The following is a 14,928-nucleotide window of genomic DNA, read 5'->3' on the forward strand; positions in this document are numbered from 1 at the left end:
CAAGAAGCAACAGCCTCCATCTCCCGTCTTTAAATCAAACCCTCCGTACAGGGCTGGAGGCTCAAACACGCTCAGGGCTTAGGTACCAACAAGCTGGGCTGTGGTTTTCACTCCCCAGCCCTTAAAACACAAGACACCAGCGTTTACCTTCAATAATAAAAAACTTTATTGCCAGGTATTTCGGTTCTCTTCAGCAAGGACGCGCTTTTTGCGCGCTGCCTGGGCAGCCGCTGCCTTTGCCGCTCGTGCGTCAGCAGACGTCAGCACGGTTCTGGCCGCTGACCCTGCGAGTCGCCGCAATAGATCATGGTGGCAGAATTGCATTTACTGCGCGGCACCACCACCGCGAGAGCTTTGCTCCCAGCGCCACTCCTCCTCCAAGTTAATCACGTGTGTCCGAACGCTCGTTACTGGCGAAGTTTCCAGAAGGCTCCTGACAGAGTCATTTATAAGAGTAACACCCAAAATGTCAACTTCTCTACAAGCCGCTACTCTGGATTTCAACCCTATTTTTGATTGAAATACTATAAAAAAAGAAGTGGAGCAGGTCAGAGCTCCGGCCACTCTTTTGTTAAGTCAAGCGGGCAGCACCAGGCACGCTGCTTTTGAAAACTCTGAATCACTGACATCAAAGGACGCCCGCCTGTCCTGGGCCATCCCCACCCCACCGAAGGGCTGGGGAGAGGTAAGGAAGGTGCTGAGCTCTTCACCCAGGGTCACAGCTCACCCTCACATCCCACCTCACTCCATGTGCCAAAAAAAAAAAAAAAAAAAGGGCAAAAAAAAAGATTTAATTCTATCATTCCTGATACAATTCCTGATGCCTGGAAAAGGCAACCATCACACCCATCTCCAAGGAGGATCTGAGGAGCTATAGGGCTGTTGTGTATCATGGCCTTGCTCTGACATGGCATCCTCAAGCCCACATCAATGGCTTATGGGCTGGAGGAGTGGCCGAGCTGGTGCTGGGAATACGGACTAACAAACTGAAGCGGAGGCCACCAGGATGGTTACGGTGTTGGGAGTATGCGATGTGCAAGGAGAGGCTTGGAGACCAGAAGCAGACTTTTCCCAGAGCTGCAGAGCGACAGGGCAAGAGGCAACGGGCAACAAGTTGAAACACTGTAAACTCCAATCAGATATTAGGAAAAACTTTTGCAACATACGGGTGGTCAAATATTGGAACAGGGACATAGGCGCTGTGAACTTTCCATCCACACTGAGTATCTCCGTACTTGGAGATATTCAAGCATCACCATCCTGATCTAATTGGACCTGCCTTGAGTGGGCTTGGACTAGAGAGCTCAGAGGTCCCTTCAACCTCAGTTAATCCGTGGTTGTGTGTCCCTGTAGAGATTCAGTTTAAGTTTTAATCTCAATTCCTACCGCTAGCAAGGTAATGGCTTCCAATCCTCATGGTCTCCTACTGTAAAAGGATCAAATGACATCGCTTGGGATGGACAGAAAGCAACCAAGGCCAGCATAAATAAATATGTACAGAGAAAGAATCAATTCATGTTGCAGAATAACCCCCACAATTTCAATGCTGAAACATTAAAAGCCCGCTGACAGCATCACAGAAACAATAGATGTTCTTCCCACTAGGTTGTCCAATAGGGTCCCCAAGTTCAGAGCTTTCAGTTCACCTACACTTCAGTCCTCTACTGTAATGCATCAGAGCCTGTCCCGGAGATGGGGCAGGCCCACGCACGTAACGAGACACGTGAAACGTCCCCGACCTCTCCTGGGGCAATGGGCAGATCTCAGGACAACTGCAGTCCCCAGAGGAGTTGCCCTGGCATAAGCAAGTCCTTCACAGCTGGCGAGGCTTTGGTTTTTAGCTTATGTCTGTCACCTTGAGCTTTCTTTCCAGGATGCGTCTTGTCTCCTCGCCTCTTCTCCCAGCAGCTGATCGGGGTGGGACCTCCTGGGGCATCAGTCCAGCCTTTTCACCATGTAAGGCCCTTCCAGCTCATAGCCAATCTTCCTGTAGTAGTTCCTTGTGCCGACACCTGTGAGAAGAACAACAAAAAGGTTTAATTCAGTGTGATGACAAACGAGTTGGAGAAGCCAGGGCTGGGCAGGAAAGTCACTTCCATGGAAGGATGGTGCCGAAAGGAGTTCGGCCTCTACAAACAGTTAGCACTGAGGCCTCGCCGGCTGCCGTGCTGGAGCAGGGGTGTTTACTCGTTAGCATCTGGACTGATTACAGTGTTTTTAAGGGGGGAAATGCAGGAACATAGCTGTTCTAGCTGCCCTGAATCAACGGTGAACAACGGTGAAACGTGAGTCAAGAGTTCAGAGTACCCCAGGTGTAATGAAACCCAGAGACAGGCTCTTGAGAGGCGGTGGCCCAGCTGCCAGCATCATTACCAGGAACTGAAGGGCTCTAAAACCCAACAAACTCTGTCCAATCGCTCCTAGAAATTAGCTCAGCTCCACTTCAGATAGACAAGTGGGCTCCGCAGCCGCAATCCAATTTCCTCACTGAAAAGGACGGCTCCGAACGCCTCAGTTTTCAAACAGCCTCTTCCCTCTCCTTCCTCTCTTAATGAGACCCCGCAGCGTCCGTGCCCAGGGTGAGCCCAGCCCCACCGACCGAGGCTGCCTTGCACGCAGCATCCTGCGGCAGGACAGGTCCAGCACAGCAGCCTTCGCCCTCACCTTATCTAATTACTCACAGATGCAGACATTAGTCATCAGGGGAGGGAGGAGGAATTCAGCATTGTGGCATCGTTGTCAGCGCAGCTGGTGGGTAGGGACCGAAGGATGGATAGGACATGGCTCTCCATCAAGAAAAGCAGTCTTTCTTTCCTCTAATCTCATCCCTCCAGCCAGTTCCTGGAAACTGTGGCGACTGCAAATGGCTCTCCAGGAATCGGCTGCATCGCCTATGCAGGGAGCAACCCGGTGCAGCTGGTAACCCCTTCCTGCCCACACATCCTTGTGGCAATTTTACCCATTGCCGTTTTGACAGATTTGTTTAAAATAGCAGTAATGTATTTCCTGAATGCACATTACAATAGCTGCGAAACGGCTTAAGCACCATAACTCCAGACAAACCCCCAGCCAACATGCTACAGAAGCATTATATTAATTTAAGGTATGGAAAAGACACCTGAAACCCAGACCTGAGATGTCCTTGTGCCCATCACTCCAGCTGCAGCTGGGAAGAGCTTGAAAAACCACAAAGAACCCCAAACTCGGGAAACCTGAGCAAACTTACTTCCAAGCAGTGCCAAAGCCCCTGTGACATCCAGCAGAGCACCGTCCTCAACTAAAAACATCCTGAATGGACCCAGATCACTCAGCTTCAGCGTGAACCTGAAGCCAAGGAAAAACCCAAGTCCGCTGCACACGCAACTGCTCCCCTCTTCCTGATCTCTGCCTGGGAGCGCTGAGATCTCTGACCTGAAGTAAACTATCAATCACCTTTACCAATATCTTGCCTGAAAAAAGGTCTTCTGGGTTCATTAGCAGAGATGCTGGGCTATGACATACAGATTTTTGCAGTAAAACAGCAGAGCCACCCCACCCGTGGCCGAAAACAACTTGGTTAAAAGGATTCGTGAAATCTAAAGCTGAAGAACAACCCTCTTGAAGCTAAAGGACAATCGAGTAGTTCAGCTGACAGTTTTAAAAACAGCTTGATCAGTTATTTAACTCCCTTTTTTTTCCCCAAAGCACTTTGGGAATGTGTGGATTTTAAAGAAGGCAGCTTAGGTTGCCTTCAGAGCATCGTGTGCTGCCTCCATTAATCTCAGAGCTATTAAGTGGCCCCAGTTAAGCGCCAACTCTTCCTCGTTTGAGGGCAATGGGTACAAGCCATTAACAAGAACGATGATGCAGTTGGCCGGCCCTGGGCCCCAGGGGTCCCACGCTGTGCCGCTTTGCAAAGCATCTCGGCCGTCATCTCAGCTCGTAGCAGTAACTTGTTGCACAAAATTACTGCCTTTCAACAGGAAAGTATTCTGTGAAGAGGAGGCAGGAGACGCCTCAAGCTGAGGGCTGCACGTGAAGACACAGCATGGTTTCCCTGCTGCCCAGCTCTAACTTGGGATGCCTCCAGCACTGCCCGAATGGTTTCAAGGCAAGATGCTTTTCAGGGGCAAAGCTCTCACCAAGAAACCTGTACCGGGTCTGCGTGGCCAGGGTTTGGCAACTGTGGGGGCTGCAGGGGCGGCTTCTGTGAGCAGCTGCCAGATGCTTCCCCCATGTCCGACAGAGCCAGTGCCAGCGGCTCCGAGACGGACCCACCGCTGGCCAAGGCCGAGCCCATCGGCGACGGGGGCAGCGCCTCTGGGGGAGCAGAGCTGAGAAGGGGAAAAAATGGCAACAGCAACTGCAGCCGGAGAGAGGAGTGAGAAGGTGTGAGAGGAGCAGCCCTGCAGCCCCCAGCCCAGAGCAGGAGGGGCAGGAGGGCTCCAGGCACCGGGGCAGAGGGTCCCCGGCAGCCCCCGGGGAAGCCCCCGGGGAGGCCGGCTGTGCCCCTGCGGCCATGGAGCTCCACGGGGGAGCAGATCTGCACCCGTACCCGGGGAGGGCCCCACGCCGGGGCAGGGGGATGCCCAAAGGAGGCCGTGACCCCGTGGGCAGCCCGCACTGGGGCCGGCTCCTGGCAGGGCCTGTGGCCCCGTGGGGAGAGAGAGGAGCCCCAGCTGGAGCGGGTTTGCTGGCAGGACCTGGGACCCTGCGGGGCCAGGCTGGAGCAGCCTGTTCCTGAAGGACGGCACCCGTGGGGGGACCCAGGCTGGAGCAGCCTGTTCCTGAAGGACGGCACCCGTGGGGGGGCCCAGGCTGGAGCAGTTGGTGAAGAACTGCAGCCCGTGGGAAGGACTCATGTTGGAGAAGTCCATGGAGGTCTGTCACCCGTGGGAGGGACCCCATGCTGGAGCAGGGCAGAGGGTGAGGAGTCCTCCCCCTGAGGAGGAAGGAGCGGCAGAGACAGTGTGTGATGAATTGACCACAGCCTCCACTCCCCGTCACCCTGCGCCGCTCAGTGGGAGGAGGGAGAGAAATCGGGAATGAGGTTGAGCCTGGGAAGAAAGGAGGGGTGGGGGAAAGGTGTTTTAAGATTCGGGATTATATCCCCTGGACTATCAGCCCGGGACCGCGCTGCAGCGAGGATGGAGGCAAGCTGCTTAGGCACAGGGGCAGTACCTGCATCTGGAAGTGGGGGAAAGCAGGCAGGTGTGGAGGGAGAAGCCAATGGGACAAGGACTTCTCACAGTCTCATCAGTGGATCAGTAGATGGAAGCACTTGGTACTCAAGCCCACACCTCTACACTATACACGTGACTGCAGGAGTGACTTCAGACTCAATTTTTGGTATCCTGCCCTGCAGGTCCCTGCCACACACTTGGTTTGAAGTTGGCCAAAAAGCCATTCATTCAGGCCCCTCTGTTCCCTTCAAAACATGGTGGACTCTGTTTGATCTGCACCTGGAGCATATTTCTCTGACATGAACTGTGCTGAAATGCACAAAAATCTCCCCAGGAACCAAACTGACGCACGGAAGAGAGGACGAGGATGGGATTCACTTCAGCTGCTCTGAACCCAAAGGCTAACAAACCCAGCCTACAGTATTCACTAGGATGCCATTAATACGAAAGGTATCTCCTTGTAGTCAAAGTGTATCAGGGAATTCACAACCAGCATGGAGGATGGGTGTTTTGAGATCAACACGGCACAACTGGAAGAGAAACAGGGTGTTGAAGCATGGAATTAAAAACAGGCTGACAGCCAGAAACCATCCACAGCCTTCCTCATCCGTGAGAGAAGTGCAACATAGTAGGCACCGCTAAATGGGGTAAGAGATCTGTGGGACACTAATAGCTGCCTATAAGCCATGCAGAAGGAAACCATCTTCACAGACCTCTCCCTTGTGAAATTATCACGACTTTGTACAAATGCAAAGTCCAAAAAAACAAGGCCACAGGATTATGCTGCTGGCATCTGATCACAAGGACAGTATCAACATGCAGTCCTGTGAAAATGAGAGCTACAGCTATTAAAACAACATTCCATTTCGTCTGCTCGCAAGTCATTCTAGGGGTAACTGTTAGAAAAGCAACTCGTAATGCCCAGCCACTCAGTACCCCTCCATCAAGCATACCTGAAAGGAAGGTCTTGATGACACAAGTTCTCTTCCCAAATCTTTGCTGCTCTCATTCACAGCAAACATACCACAGAGCTGGTGGGACCTGTTCAGGCAGCATTCTTCCTGTTGCTCCAAGTAGCACCCGTGCTTTTCCAGTGAAAAGAAACATCATCCAAGAAATATCACAAAAGTATCATGCAGGAGTGGAAGAGTAAGGCCAAAAGCTGGCCCAAGAAGCTTTTTGACTTTCCAAGCCAGAATTGGCTGCATTTCTCGTTCTGGGTCTTTAAAATGGGGTTTTAAATTTTAAATATTCCATATCAAACTCTGCAGGAGAGCTTAGTTTGAACGCAGCAGAGCAGATTTCAACCGACCACTTCCGGATTCACCGCCAGTGATTTGGTTGAAGGGCAGGGGCTCCGATCATGCCTGCCTGGATGGAGACCTGTGGCCAGCGGCCAGCTGAGGCTTTTTGGAAGCGTCCCTCCCCGCAAGCTTCAAATGACACATCCTCTGGCAATGGCTGCTGGTTAATTTAATCGCCTTTTGTTCTCTTCTTTTGGAAGCGTCTGAATTACAGCGAAACCTACTGATAAAACCCCAAACCTGGCTTTTCACTGTAACATTTAAACTTCAAAATCAATGAAATAAATCTAAAAAGTCTGCCTGCAGTAGAGGACCGAGAAAAGTGACCACAGCGTCAGGGTTAAACACTCTTCTGGCCTGACGAGCAGTCAGCACAGGATTGCTACCGAGAAGACGGCAGAAATCAGTTTTCATTGCCCATATGCAGCAACCCCTGCCCATGACCTTTTCTGTGCAGAGCCCATAAATACACCCTTCTGACTCAGCCCTGCCACGCAGAAATATTGCAATGCAGCATCTGAGGCCGAGTATCCTCAAAGATTCCTTCACCACGGCTCACTAGTCACAGAACTAAGTGAAAATGAGATTGTTTTCAGGATCATTAAAGAGCTACTAATAGTTCATAAAATTTCCATAGCAGAGACTTACTGAGGCACACGAGAGACTTATCTCTACACAGGCCTCCGCATCTTTTGGCAATGACTGAAATCTTTTCCAAAGACGCGCAGTCAAGGCATATCGTGTCTCGCAGCTTCCTTCCCCCTCAAAATATGTCTTAGAAGCAGTTAGCGGGGCCCTGTATGCAAGGCAGCGAACCCGAGTCCGCTCAACTTTCCAAATTGCCTCGATCCATTAACGTGCCAGCTACAATTCTGGCGATAGCGAAGCCTCTTCCAGGTTTTTTGGGGGAGTAACTACCCAGCTAGGTGCTTTGCCTGAGGAAGGGAGAGCCCCAGGCTCATTGCACGGACACCTGGATCATCTGTAGGATCTCTGGCAAGTAGGATTGTCCTTCAAGGGTGCCAAGAAAAGGACTAATGGTTAGTGCAGGCAGACAGGAACGGGCGATGCTATGTTCAAAGCACTATGGATTTCACCCAGAATCAGCAGCGAGTCTCAAGCCAGCTGCTGGGATTTGGGACAGCTGAGGCTGCTTCTCTTGGTATCAGAAAGGACGTTCTCGCTGTGACTGCCAGTGTTGCTGCGGGTGCAGCCATGATCTACGAGGGGAACGCTCTGCCACAGTTGGAATATAATTTTTGTGGTTTTGAACAGGCAGAGAGAAGGAAGCAACAGATGCTTCCGCAGACACATACAGTGCTTCCACAGACATCGGTAAAACACAGCGATGGCACAGAGCCGGGCAGGAGGGCTGGGGATAGACCATAAACATCTGCATTTTCAACACAGGTAGAAAAGCGAAGAAGGAAAACAAGAGCTCTGAGAGAATCTCCTTGGCCTCCAAGCGTGTCTCCCATGATCAGCCTGAGGCTGCCAAAACATTAGGAGGATTCAAAGGCCGTCATTCAGAGATCACAAAGCTCACATTTTAGAGCGTCTCAAGACTTGGGTTCGGGTGACTCGGAGCCTGATGTCAGTAGTGAATGAACAAATACAACCCTCTTTTTAGCACAGGTCTCGGTGGACGCTTAGGCTACCGAAACAGAAGTTTTAGGTTTTTCTTCATACTCCTTGCTTTGACCTCCACCAGGTCCAAGACGACACTTCCCTAGATGTCAAACAAATGCCTTGTGAAATCCACTGCTACCCGAAACCTACACTCTGCGTAGGACTTCAGAGCAAAGCCGACACTTAGTGGCACTTGGTAGCCACTCGGGCAAGCATCCAGAGCTTGCTTCGGAGCGAGCCCTTGCTCTTCAAGTTGGCAGGACCTGCTTATATAAGGAAGGGTCAAAACTAGGGTTTCAAATACGTAAGAATGGGGAAAAAATAAGACTAGAGAACATTTTCTTGTCTATTGTGTACTGGACGCTGACTGAAAAACCACACACCACATTTCTGAGCTGATGCACGAGTTAAGAATGCACAGCAAATCCATCCACAACCTCTGATGAGTTTGCTTTGGCATTTACACTTTTTACAATGCTGGATTTTATCTTCAGGGAAAACATGAGGCTGTTTGCTGTGAATCACTACTAACCAACCACCGAGAATGGTAACAATGGGTAAAAGCCAAACGATTTGAGATAACCAAAACGCCTTATCAGCACCAAGGAAAGAGAAAAAAACATCATCCTTAACACCACTGAGAAAACCTGGGCACGTCAGAGCAATCAGAAAAAAGTTATTAATTTAAGAAACCAAGGAACAATTCCTACATCTATCCCTGCAGCAAAGATTTGTGGTTTTTTTTGAAGAGTAGATAATTGGCAACTCATTTCCCAAAAGTTCCTAAAGATACTGTGAGATAAAAATCCTCTGAAAATTAGAAGTAGGGGCTCTTGGAAATGTTACCCAGTATCTTGCAAATACAATACTCTCAATTTTCAAGTTAGCATAGAGAGGAAACACAAACATGCTCACTTTTCTTTTAAAACAACAGATTCTGCTGAGAATTACTGAGAATTGCTAATACTTTGGCAGGCATCAGAAAACATAATCTAGGCAATATGAATGGAAAATAGGAATATGATGTTTATTTTAAGATAATTGAAAATATTTTTATTTCAATAAGTCTGCTTTAAAAATGGAGCACTGGACACTTGGATTTTTTTTTTTGCACCCATAAGCACATCGCAGCGCTGGGGTCTGAAGCATTTTCCCCGCAGAGCGACTCTCCCCATGTGTTTCAACAGTCTAAATCCAGGGACGGGAGAGTTCGGTATTTCACGACCTCCCGCTGCTGCAGCAACCACAAAGAGCTAATTAGCGCCGCAGTTCAAATTGCGATTTAGACCTATCTTTATGTACTTACATGCCTGTTAATATCACTGTGTGTGAAGCATTTCATAATCCTTTCTCTAGTAAGGGCTAAATGATTAGCAGAATCAAACCCACTAACAGCAACTGTGCCTAACCTGTATTTAGTCTGTGTGTTGCTTTTTGTTGGACCTGGAAGAGAAATCCGTGCCTGACAGCCTCTCTTTTTTCTGTCAAATCCAAGTTGTGCTTTCTTTCTGCCCGCATTGCTTCCCAGAGATTTTAAATTACTATTTTCACAACACCTCTGTCTAGCAGGGAGGTACTGTCATCGCCACATCCCAGAAGAAGAGCCAAGATCCCAGGCAGCTGGGTAATTTGCTTGAAATCACACAGTAAGTCTGCGATAAAAAAGGGTTTCGAAGCCTGGGTCTCCCTTCATCAGCTCAGCAACTCACTTCACTACTGCAAAACACCGATGGCCTTTCAGATTCGAGATTGGATTATTTTTGAAGCTGTGACCCACAAGCAGAAAGCCCTGACTATCTCTAGTATCAACCCTACCTCAGCCTCCTGGGCAAATCCAACTCCTGCTCCATTTAAATCCACTCTGGATTTGATGCAAACACAAAGAGATGCAGTCCCTTTCTGATAGTGTTGATCCTTCCTCCAACTTGTGGTCAGCTCTTGGTCTTGATAAAGAAAAACGACGGAAGAAACCACACTACGTAAACAGCACGGGAGACCTTTACTCTCCCCGTTGCAACTTCCTCTTTATACACTACAGTTTTAATTTAATTTAACCCAATTTAAATCTAGAATGACTTAGCACGGTCTAGGAGCTGGCCCATCTGAAAAACTCTTTTCTGCCTCTCTTGCATCCCCTCCTTTACCTTCAGTCCTTTCAAACACAGATCTCTAATCTAGCAAACAGGTCTCTGTACGCGCTCTGAGTTCCGCCTGTCCTCCCTCCATCCCCGGCTGCAGCGGGAGCCTCAGCAATTACTTCAGAGGAACCACCTCAACTTTAAAGGTTAACACAAGCTGCGACGAATCTTTCCGTAACAGCGCAGCGACACTGACTCACCGGCGATTTCAAGGTGAAAGAGGGATGTTTGGGAACACTGGCCTCAGAGGCCAGTTCTCCCAATTTCCTGGGTTAGGTTTGCCAAACACCAAAAGCACCAAATAATACGATTTAATGGGGTGAGTTTCTGGAGTGACACTACAGGGTGAGAGCTTGGCGTGGCAGTGTGCTTCATGGGGTACTGACGCACCAGCCCCGCTCTGGAAAGGTTGTAAGGATTACAGTACCTTAATAGAATAATTTAGTGAACGGCTTATGAAGTTTTATTGAAACAAAGCAGATATACCATGTTTCCTCCTATCCTGTCACACTGCAGAATTTACACGTTGGTGAAGGTGCAGAGCTAACAAGAAAAATCAGAGCAAAAGCTTTATCATATTAACAAATGGATCGCTCGAGGATTTTCTGAATTGTTCTTAAGGCCAAATCTCAAAACCAAGACTGTCACCAATCTTTCTTTTTTTTAAAGAAAAACTATTAAATGAATGGTAGAATTAAAGGACTGATTTTACAGCGTTCAACTTTCGGGGTGTCTCTTAGCACACAGAAGATGCCCTGGCTAGAACTGATTTTTAAATGCCAAGTCTGCAGGTAAGACCCATCCTAGAGCTTCCAGATGGTGAGATTACATCTCATTGATCTTTTTATTATAGAAGCAATATTTCATTAACGACTACACAGGCCTGCCCAAACCCAGCTGCACTGAAAGCATCCACTGTCAGGAAAAAGAAAGCCACACCAACACCACCTCTACTGCGACAGATGAAGCTGGAGCTGCCAGATCTTCTGACTCTAAACCAAGCAAAATTAAATATTTAAGAGCTAATATTGTAACTTCTCTTACACTTTAACAAAGTGCTGTCACCGTCATGGCCACTGGGCATTGAGAGAGACTGGGACAGCAAAATGTGTCTGCTACACAACCCCAAATTTGTCAGGTTAAAGGTTTGAGAGATTTTAGATCTACAGGCTACGTAATGTCTTGAGGCTTCTACCAGAGATGGTTGCTGAAATATCCAACCCAGCTGCTAAGGTATTACTGAGAGATTGGGGATTTAGGATGACTCACCAAGCATGTGAGGCATTCGCGATCGATTTTCCTTCCTATGGGCTATGAGATTTTAAATGCTGATGAATAAACACTCAGCAATCTTGAGAGACAGCCTACCAGCCATTAAACAGCGTCCCCATGCATCTACTTCTTCAGAGAATCACAGCAGGGTTTGGGTGGGAAGGGACCATTAAAGTCCATCTAGTCCCACCCCTGCAGCGAGCAGGGACATCTTCACCCAGAGCAGGTTGCTCAGAGCCCCGTCCAGCCTGACCGGGGGTGTTTCCAGGGATGGGGCATCCACCACCTCTCTGGGCAACCTGGGCCAGGGCTTCACCACCCTTGTCACTAAAACATAGCTCACGGCTTCAGGGATTTGTTTCAGTATCTGTCTAGTGCAGGAAGGTAGGAGTCAGAAACCAGCCTTTTCTTCTGAACTTCCCCTTTCGCTCATCAGAACCAGAAGGAGATTATTAGTGTTATAAATATTATGTTTCTGTACTGAAGAACAACTTAAAAGGTTCCCGTTGATCTACAGTTTAATAGCACAGATTGCTACAGATGTTCATGACTCCTGGTGAGTAAAAGCAGTGTGAGAAAAGAGTAGAAAGACCACATATGCCTACCAGGAATCCCTGCGATGAGTTCCTGTAAGCAACAGTCACGCTCAGCAGTTTAGGTGGCTCCACCTGAAGGTTATTACCGTATGTATTTTTAATAAAAAGCATCAAAACACTCAAAAAAATAATGCTACTGATTAAAAAGAAGTGAGAATGACCAGGCAGGGAAAAATCCTTTACGATCTCGTCTCGTTTCTGCACGTGTTTGCTTTATTGTCCCTTCTGCAAGCTGCTGACAGGGCTCCTACAAGTTCGTGTGCTTGTCTGGACCCAGCAGCAACGCAAGCGGAGAAGGTCACTCGGACATCAATTACGTTTGTATCTCTGCAGTGCAAGGAGGCCCTGAAAAGCCTCCAGTGGGGCAAATAATGAATTAATACAGTTAATACAAGTTAATACAAGCCTCTCGCTTCCAGGTTTTTCAGACAGCACCCCTTACCTGCTCTGCAGAAATACTGTTCAGCTTCGTTCTGAACAAAGCACACCGAGACGGGCGGTTAATGAGGACTGTGCACACTACGGGAGATTTTTCTCCGGCTCTTCCCCAGCTACTCGACTTCTCTGATGATCCAGCTAATGAAGCGGGCTGGCGACGCTTGACATCACCCGATCCTCCACGCCTACCATTCAGAAATCCATCCTGCCTTCCCATCGCCACCTTCAGCCTCGGCGCACTCAGGCATGAAACATCCCTGGCCTGTGTCCATGTTAATTTTCTACTTGACAGAACACAAATAGAAACCTGGTCTGGAGGAAAACTGATCATCTTGCCGCATAGTAATTAGCTTATAGCAGGGAACGGCAGCGGTGCCAGACCTCCACGCCACCGTGATAAGGCTGCTACGTCACCAGCGTGGAGCGAGGCTACAGTGAAATCTCGCTGCAGGGAGACATTAAACTACTGCTTCAGAAGATGAAGCGTGCTGGTGCGGATTTGGCTGCAGTTCCAGACACCTCTCCAGTCTCGGGAGTAAAGTACCAACGAGGCTCGTTTAAAGGCTACTGGAGACGGCGTAGGCACAGGTGACAACATGCCTGCACTTTAAAGAAGAAAGGGAAGGGTGCTTGTTAATGGACCTTGGTGCATTTGGGTTGAACAGGGCAAGCACCTGCGACAGGGGAATTCAATCTCATCCCCCACCCCCTAACAAGCCTGTACAGAGATAAGGAGACAATCCTGCTGGTACAAGCCAAGCTAGCCTGCTTTTCTGATGCCGGCATAAACAGATAACGCTGACAGACGTCACAGCGGACACTGCAGCCGAAAAAGCTCTTCTGTGCAAGAGCACTGTATTTACAGAGCTAGCTTTTAGTGTTTGAAAAGTAATTTGCAGTCTTACAACACATAAACACTCGGGCTGTGCATTCCTGGTCCTTGCCCTTGGAGCAGCCAGCAGCCTCACCCACAGCACCTCAGCTTGCAGATTCACTACACCAAGGAGGCAGCTCACCTGCAACCACCACGCTTGTCGAGGGCAATCAGCAAGACGCCAACCCTTTAAGGACGACACGGTGGCATGAAGGTGCTGTCCTCCTCCTTTTGGCAGCTGATTTAAGCTAGGTAGGTAGGAATAGAGACAGCTACTTAGTAGCTGGATGGATACCTTCAATTCCTCTGCTGTGAATAAAGGGAATACTCGGTGGTAGTCCCATCTTAACTTCATACAAGAAACTTGGGTTTTGGAGTCAAAAGACATAAGCCATGTACTGTTAAATCCCACTGGTACTGAAACCACCAACCTCTGCTGTGCCCAGAGATTATGAAGCTGGAGGCAGCTACCTGTGCTCTGCACATGCCAGAGGTATAAAGTTTAGAGGGAAGTGGCTTCCACACACTAAAGACGTGAAGCTGTGATGGGTTGAGCCCGGCTGGATGGCAGGTGCCCACCAAAGCCGCTCTGTCGCTCCCCTCCTCAGCTAGACACGGGAGAGAAAATATAATGAAGGGCTCAAGCATCGAGATAAGGGCAGGGAGATATCACTCACCAATCGCTGTCACAGGCAAAACAGACTTGACTTGGGGAAATTAATTTATCACCAATCAAATGAGAGTAGGGTAATGAGAAATAAGAACAAATCTAGAAACATCTTCCCCCCACCCTTCCTTTCTTCCCAAGCTCAACCTCACTCCCTGTTTCTCTCCCTCCTCCCCCCGAGCGGCGCAGGGGGACGGGGAATGGGGGCTGTGGTCAGGCCATCACACGCTGTCTCTGCCGCTCCTTCCTCCTCAGGGGGAGGACTCCTCACCCTCTGCCCTGCTCCAGCCTGGGGTCCCTCCCACAGGAGACCGTCTTCCATGGACTTCTCCAGTGTGAGTCCTTCCCACGGGCTGCAGTTCTTCACCAACTGCTCCAGCCTGGGTCCCCCCACGGGTGCCGTCCTTCAGGAACAGGCTGCTCCAGCCTGGGTCCCCCCACGGGTGCCGTCCTTCAGGAACAGGCTGCTCCAGCCTGGCCCCCGCGGGGTCCCAGGTCCTGCCAGCAAACCTGCTCCAGCCGGGGCTCCTCTCCCTCCCCACGGGGCCACAGGCCCTGCCAGGAGCCGGCCCCGGCGTGGGCTGCCCATGGGGTCACGGCCTCCTTCGGGCATCCCCCTGCTCCGGCGTGGGGCCCTCCCCAGGTGCGGGTGCAGATCTGCTCCCCCGTGGAGCTCCATGGCCGCAGGGGCACAGCCGGCCTCCCCGGGGGCTTCCCCGGGGGCTGCCGGGGACCCTCTGCTCCGGCGCCCGGAGCCCTCCTGCCCCTCCTGCTCTGGGCTGGGGGCTGCAGGGCTGCTCCTCTCACACCTTCTCACTCGTCTCTCCGGCTGCAGTTGCTGTTGCCAT

General features: G+C 49.9%; 1 protein-coding gene across 1 annotated transcript in view; it reads right to left on the minus strand.

Annotated features, from left to right (window-relative positions):
* Positions 1-1,935: 1,935 nt before the first annotated feature.
* Positions 1,936-14,928, minus strand: part of ELP3 (elongator acetyltransferase complex subunit 3) — a gene marked incomplete at both ends in the record, with an annotated part of 97,658 nt that continues 84,665 nt past the window's right edge. Inside the window, one exon of the mRNA XM_081997980.1 lies at positions 1,936-2,012. Within this exon, the coding sequence (XP_081854106.1) occupies positions 1,936-2,012 (77 nt within the window). The remainder of the gene's footprint in view (positions 2,013-14,928) is intronic.

This window comes from Phaethon aethereus (genome assembly GCF_964289735.1).
Source record: "Phaethon aethereus genome assembly, chromosome: 3".
Lineage (NCBI taxonomy): Eukaryota > Metazoa > Chordata > Aves > Phaethontiformes > Phaethontidae > Phaethon > Phaethon aethereus.